At 38.8% G+C, this 7,521-nt stretch overlaps 1 protein-coding gene across 2 annotated transcripts; it reads right to left on the bottom strand.

The window, feature by feature from the left end:
* Positions 1 to 5,504: 5,504 nt before the first annotated feature.
* Positions 5,505 to 7,216, bottom strand: LOC125886589 (ras-related protein Rab-33B-like). 2 transcript variants are annotated; one of them, XM_049572918.1, is made up of 3 exons: positions 6,299 to 7,216; positions 6,109 to 6,163; positions 5,505 to 5,979 (listed from the first exon to the last, which is right to left on the bottom strand). In XM_049572918.1, the coding sequence occupies exons 1-3, from the start codon at positions 6,517 to 6,519 to the stop codon at positions 5,836 to 5,838; spliced, it is 420 nt and encodes a 139-aa protein (XP_049428875.1). In that variant the 5' UTR covers positions 6,520 to 7,216; the 3' UTR covers positions 5,505 to 5,835. The 2 variants fall into 2 exon arrangements, with proteins under 2 accessions (XP_049428875.1, XP_049428874.1); XM_049572917.1 differs by having other exon boundaries at positions 5,505 to 6,163; positions 6,299 to 7,207.
* Positions 7,217 to 7,521: the final 305 nt, after the last annotated feature.

Genomic DNA, 7,521 nt, shown 5'->3' with positions numbered 1-7,521 from the left:
TCAACCGAACATTTTTAGAGTGACCTTTTATTGTGACCATCCCAAAACACACCTGTGCAGTAATGATGCTGTTTAATCAGCACCTTGATATACCACACCTGCCAGGGGGATGGATTATCATGGAAAAGGAGAAGTGCTCAATGACACTGATTTTAACACACTTGTGACCAGAATTTGAGAGAAATGTATCTATTGAGGGCATAAAAAGTCTCTGATTTTTTTTTAAAGTTATTATTCATTCAACATATAACACAAAGACAATACACAAAACCAGGAACATAAAACACAACACCAAGGAGATGTTTACATTAAAATTCACATCTTTAATTGACATCTCAGATCTTTAACTCAAACCTGTGGAAATTGGGAGCAAAAACAAAAGTTTTGTATTTAAATGTTTATTCAGCATACATTTAAAGTTCTTTATAACCAACTAAAATCCAGCAAGATGCTACAGTAGAAGAGGCATTGCACAGCTACTGTTACTGAATACATAAATCAATGAATAAATTGATCAATGCAGGGGTGGAATACAACCTCTGTAAAAAACTGTATATTGGCTTTTGGCAGTGTGGTAATCTGTGAAACCAAACCATGAAGATATGTGACAGCAGTCACATTAGTTAGCATTATATGTTACTGCAATCAGAATAGTGTGGACTTTGTAGCCTAATGTAAGGGGGACCCTAAATCTAGCTGGTGTAATAGGTAGCAGTCGGTGTGATAATGCAGCATATAGCCTTTCTCTCCTCCATGTAACAGGTGTTTCACAGCTTACTGTTTTCTGAATGTACCACACAGTCCACTCTCAAATTTACCTGTCTTTGTCGAGTCCCACAGCCCACAGTGTCCCAGTTCTTTCTTTAAATTATTTTGCAGAGTAGTGACACTCTTCTTTGTCATTAACCCACTCTTTCTGCCATACAGCTGTGGGGCAGAGTCAGGTCAGGGACACCGACTCCCTTAAGTTATCTAACATGATGCGATGTTGAGGGCTTGTGTTCTCAGACAGATCCACCCCTCGCTCCTCCACAGTTCCACCCTCTAGCCCAAATGATGGTCACTTCTAAATTTTATACTGTATATGTTATGTTTTATCCCTGTATATTAACTTCGCACCATTTTAGGTTTTAGACTTAAAGCTATAGTGCGTAACTTGTACAGGTCCGTAAATGTCCGTTTCACCCAAGCCACTACTAGAGGAGATGACACAATGCTGATTAAGCCGATCGGCTCCTCTAACATCTCGCGGTATTTTTCAATATATATCAGTTTTAGTATGCATGTCAACCGGTGACATTCCCGCGCTGGCGCACAGGAAATGCTTCCTCACAACAAGAAGGGAGGGGGAGGAAGAGCGGAATGTCTCATAGCAAGAGGTAGAGCGCAGGTACAAAGAGAAAGCAACATGGCGGAGAAGCGGCCGAGACACGGTTCAGAAGTGGATCCTACCACAAAGGCAAGTGTTACTCTGTGTACACAGTGTGTGGCGAGTGTTACTCTGTGTACACAGTGTGTGGCGAGTGTTACTCTGTGTACACGGTGTGTGGCGAGTGTTACTCTGTGTACATGGACGTGCCGCCAGCTTATTAGTTGTAATAGCGCATTATCAGCTGGGAGGCGACAAAAGTTACGCACTATAGCTTTAAAGCAAAGATCTTGAGCCCTCAAAATATATATCCAAGACCCTTGTGATGGTACATCAGCTCACAATAGGTTGGATGACACCTCCGTCATTGCTTGAGAGCGTCTGTTTCACTAGCACTGGCACTATGCAGTTTCGGGGTTCGGGTAGAAACCCAGACACAAAAAAGACTACAAAATTTGGCTGCTTTACGGCATGTGTCATATCCCCCTCCTCTCTTCAGAGTAGCGTAGCCGAACCAAGGTGAACGAGGTTAGACGTGGTTGTCATGGCTGATGCGACAAAGACAAGGAAGAATGTGAAGGTGTTGTCTGAGGAGACAAAGAAAAGAAAATGGGAGAGCGATAAAACAAGAGCTCGAACAAGGATTAATATTGGCCCGGCTTTCACACACTGGCGAGAGCTGAAAGAGGAGGAGGGATGCCTGACCACTGGTGACCTGGCGCTGTTACTGCTGTTACCCTCTACTGAGGAGACTCACTGTGTGCAGGTCGGCTGCCTCAGGTACATTTTAAGATAAAGTGTTAGCCTACATACAGACAGCTTTCATTTTAGTTTGTCTTTAACTCTTTGCTGTTAGCACCGCAAGCGCAATGTGCTTGTGTCGACTGTGTTTGTAAATCATAATAGTGGTGAATGAGAGACTGTGGACAGAGCAGATTGAAATATGGCTTTCTACATGCTGATCACATGTATTGATAATGTATTGGCTTGGCTGGCAGAGATTTTATCGCACTTACTGACAGTAACAAGCGTAGTTGTCGTTAACTAGGGTGATCTTGAAGTTATATTCCCTTCATCTGCACCATGGCCTCTCTGTTGTTGTCTGACTTCACTCTGTTGAGTTTGTGTGTGTGTGTGTGTGTGTGTGTGTGTGTGTGTGTGCGTCTGTGTGTTTGTGTCTGTGCGCGCGCGCTGTGAGGAGGTCAGCCCTGACATGCAGAGAGCAACTCATTTCTGAGTTTCTAAGATGAATAAATACATAAAGCAATTGGCCTAATCATGTATGTACAAAATGCTATAAGGCTACTTGACCTGTTTTGACATGATGATCGCGCATTACACAGCCAGCTTCAGGAAGTTCACTGGTATCATTCGCTTGTCAACAGGTGCACGCGCAGAAGGATTTTTGCGACAGACAATACCGTTTTTCATCTGTAGGGGGACCCAATGAGGTAAAAAGCGCAATCCTCCATTGTGTTGCTTTAACGTTCAGGGAAATACAACTTAATGTTTTATTGGTCTGATGCACTAGTTTGTTTTCGTTAACCCTGCTCCCTCTCTTCATTCACTCTACATCCCTTGACCTACAGAGAGCTCTGTCAGTCTCTTTGAACCAAGGAGAAGAGCCATGTTTGAACGTTGTTATTACAGACAGTACGTGACAAATCCTGTGTAGTATGCCTTTAAGCTCATTGCTTTTTATTTAAAATTTAAGTTTAAAATTACTGTTAATTGGACAAATCTAAAAAATACTATGCTCCTCCAGATGTCATCTCCCCTGAGTATTGAGTAAGACATCTACCAGTTGGCTGTTGAATGTTGCACAAATGTGACACCTGCATGTGCGCAAATGCACTCACTCAGTCACTCAGTCACACACTCACACACACACACACACACACACACACAAATACTCTGCTGCCATTACCTTTGGTGTGTAATAGGATCTACAGCTGCCTCGTTCACTGAGCAGAAGATGTTTGCTTTCATCATGTGACGGCCTCTGAATCACCGATTGGACACACAATCACAGCACATGTGATAAACACTGCCCACATTGCTCATGCACAAGACTGGTGCATGACTACTGTGATGTTTTGTCCATCTGGACATGGTCCTGGGGTGGGAAACCCTCAACAACTAGGATTAGATCATACCACACCATAACACCACTGTTCCAAAGTTACTCATATACAGAGCAACATATTCCAAGTCAGGACAGAAAGATGATTTTTAAAGTGAGTCGATAAGCTGTCATTATTTGAGTTTTCACAGGTTTTATAAAAACTTTTTAAGCCTTTTCCCAGCTTCATTTGTGCATCAAACACAGTGAAATAAAGAATTAGTTTTCATCATGTATCTGTACATTAACTGTACAGCTATCTGTACAGTTGCTTGAGTATATGTTAAAAGGGGCACTTACTCTAGTATTTATAGTAGATCAAGATCCCTTGTTTATTTCTCTACCTGCAAAATGTTGAACTACTTCTGATGACTTATCCAGATTTTTCCGTTAACTCAATTTATCCGACTTGGTACTAAATAATATGTTAGCACCTATAAGCAAAACAAACATGGATGCAGGAGCGCAGCACCAAATTCTGGGCCCAATGCATAAGCAGTCTCTGTGGGCCCCCTACTCTTCCTCTCTTGGTCCGTGTCTCTCTCACACAACTTCCTTTACAGAGTCTGCTTTCTTTCCTTCTCCTTTCTTTTTCTTCTTTCTAATTTATTTAGAACCCTGATTTCCCTGTCTTGGGGAAAGACATGACAGTGTACGTTGGTGCTCCAGCGCCATAAGCAGTCACTCACTCAGCTCTGGCTGTGTTTAGAGATGAATCCTAGTGCAGAGTCGTACTAAACCATTTTGCACCTTTTAGGGAGAGGGGCCTCAGAGAGCCTCCGCTATTTTTTTTTTTTTACACAAAGTTCAGTCTTCTAGTTGTGGCACTAATTACTTACAAATAAAAAATTGCAAATAAATCCAAACTTTTCATTCCAGGCTTTTTGAGGGGCCCCCTCCTATAGGGACCCTGCGTAATCACTTCCAATTTCCTTCTACTATGATGCCCCTGCATGGATGCCTTACGAAACCAAAAGTCCATCATGCTAGCTACACTGAATACAAAAGTGAATACAGGCCAGTAAATTAAGTGTTGTCAGGGAATAAGGGGACAAGTTTATGTTGACTGCTGTGTGTGTGTTTGTGTCTGTCTTTACTCTACAGGGGAAGGGGGAAAAAAGAAAAAAAAAGACATAAGGGGACGAAAGTATATTAAAACTACTACTATTAAAACCTACCTTTACCCTGTTACCACCAATTCCAATAATTACATAATAATAAATAAACAGGGCATCATCGGAATACTCCATAACAGGTCAGCAGAGTCCGGCAGGCTCAACCAGGTTATTGTTGCATCTAATGGTTACTGATATGAAGTTTGGACTAAAATTTTGTATTGTTATATTGTTACAACTGCAGTTTCCATATTTTTTTGTCTGCAGATTTATTTATGTTGTTATTATTAATATTTTCATTATTGTTATTATTATTATTATTATTATTATTATTATTATTATTATTATTATTATTATTATTAATAATAATAATAATAATAATATTGTTATTTTATTATTATAGGTTGGTTGAGTTTCTTTATTTTGGCTAATCTGCCTGGCTTGGGGTCAGACCCCAGACCCTTACATATATATATATACATATACACACATATATATATATATATATACATATACACATATATACATATATATATATATATATGTATATATATATATATATATATATATATATATATATATATATATATATATATATATATATACATATATATATATATATACATACATATACATTATATATATATATATATATATATATATATACATACATATATATATATATATATATATATATATATATATATATATATATATATATATATATATATATATATATGTATGTATGTATGTATGTATATATGTATATATATATATATATATATATATATATATATATATATATATATATATATATATATATATATGTAGCTGGCTACATTGCTAATGCATAGTATTTTCAACCCCCAGGCGACAAACTCTCCATTCATGACTGTCTAAAAGGTCACCTGGATCAAAGCCCTCACAAAATGTTTCCATTGACAGGCTTTAATTTTACAGCGATTGTAAACAATAAGATCACAAATATACAAAATATTTCCAAAACAGGACCTCTCACATATTTAAGAGTATAAAAATTTAATTTCTGGGTGGGACTAACAGAAACTGTATTTCCAGTGTAAATGATCTGCAATTTTGTCTTTGGTCAAAAATGAATATTATGCACAACGTGGTCATTCTCTGCCTCACACAAACACACTTATATTCACACACAATCATGCACTTAGAAAGAGCTAAACACAAGAACATCACATTTCTCTTCCCCCCTCTCAGCAGCAAGTCCACAGCTCCTTCTCTGCTCTCTTCTTGCTCATGACTTTAAAGGAGCCGTACGCCGAGGGGTTTGCTGCTAAAGGTTTCTTCTGTCTCTTCAGTTTGGCACCAACAGCAACAACGATGTCATCCACCTTATCCTGCTGACACAGAAGCTCCCCGTCACCTTTCTGAGCATTCCCATATTTGTTAAGGGGGTTCTTCGCGGACGTCTCAAAACACATCATGCCGTTGGCTTTGGCGAAGCTTATCGCCTGCTCCTTGCTCACCTGGCTGTCAGTCTTGCTGGAATCACGGAGGTCACTCTTATTACCCACCAAGAACCTGGGAAGAGAAAAGGCAGCAGAAAGGAATAAATATGGGTGATGATTTTGTGCCTTGCACAAGGTAATATGGTTATTGGATGTTGACTAAACTACAAAGAATTTGATCTGATTGAATGCAGTAATAGTACGTTACCTGGGGAATTCTTGCCCGAGGGAGTTCTGCCTGCACTCTTCTATCCAGGAAGTTAGGCTTCTGAAGCTGGCAGGGCAGGTGACATCATATACGAAGAGCACGGCATGGACATTACGATAGTAGTGTTGCACCATAGACTTACGGAAACGCTCCTGTCCTGCTGTATCCCACAGCTGGAGCTGGTGGTGGTGTTGGGGGGAAAAGTGAGGGATTATTGACATGTAGGCTGACACTGAGGCGGATGTGACACAAACGTAAGGAGGGAAACAAAGAGGAAATAACTTAAGGGAAATCACATGTTGAAATACCCCGAACCAGGCATAAACACACACACACACACACACACACACACACACACACACACACAGTGAGTCATCACTGAGAGGGAACAAAGGAAGTTGATCTGATCATTAGAAAGTCAGATCTCTCTGCTGAGTTTTGTCATAGTCTCCTAAAATAAGATAAGTCAATCAATTGATGACACACCTTTTGACGCTGTCTAAAAATGACTTACACATTTGGTACAACATAAACATGATTACTAGTTCTGTGCTTTGACAGGACTTGATATAAAAGGCCGTAAATACAGTTTTGAAAGGAAAACCTTAAGACACTGAGTCGTTTGTCAGTATTTCAAGACCAGGGCCCATTTGATAAAAATGTAATCTGGATCAGACTAATCCAGATTTGTAAATCCCATGTTTTGCTAACCAGGAGCAAATAATCCATAATACTTGTGTGCTGTTTGTTTTTAAAGCAACATTGGATTGGATCACCCTGATCCAGATACAAACTTTTAAGATGACCAAATCTGAATAACCAGTGCTCTAAATGGGAGTACAAATCACAATGTAGGCAGTCTGCCAACAAACACACTGCAATTACCATTTATGGCCAAAGGTGCAGCCAAAGAAAACAAAACAGATCTTTGAAATGATCATTTTTAATCATTTTGGTTTGATTTGACAGCTATATACATACATTATTTATATTTATTTATATATATATATATATATATATATACACATATATATACATATATACATACACACACATATATATATATATATATATATATATATATATATATATATATATATATACACACACACACACACACACACACACACACACACACACACACACACACACACACATATATATATATATATATATATATACATATATACAGTACAGGCCAAAAGTTTGGACACACCTTCTCA

This window comes from Epinephelus fuscoguttatus, linkage group LG3 (assembly GCF_011397635.1).
Source record: "Epinephelus fuscoguttatus linkage group LG3, E.fuscoguttatus.final_Chr_v1".
Taxonomy (NCBI): domain Eukaryota; kingdom Metazoa; phylum Chordata; class Actinopteri; order Perciformes; family Serranidae; genus Epinephelus; species Epinephelus fuscoguttatus.
The sequence above is the reverse complement of the archived record's forward strand: the minus strand, read 5'-3'. Positions and strand labels throughout refer to the sequence as shown.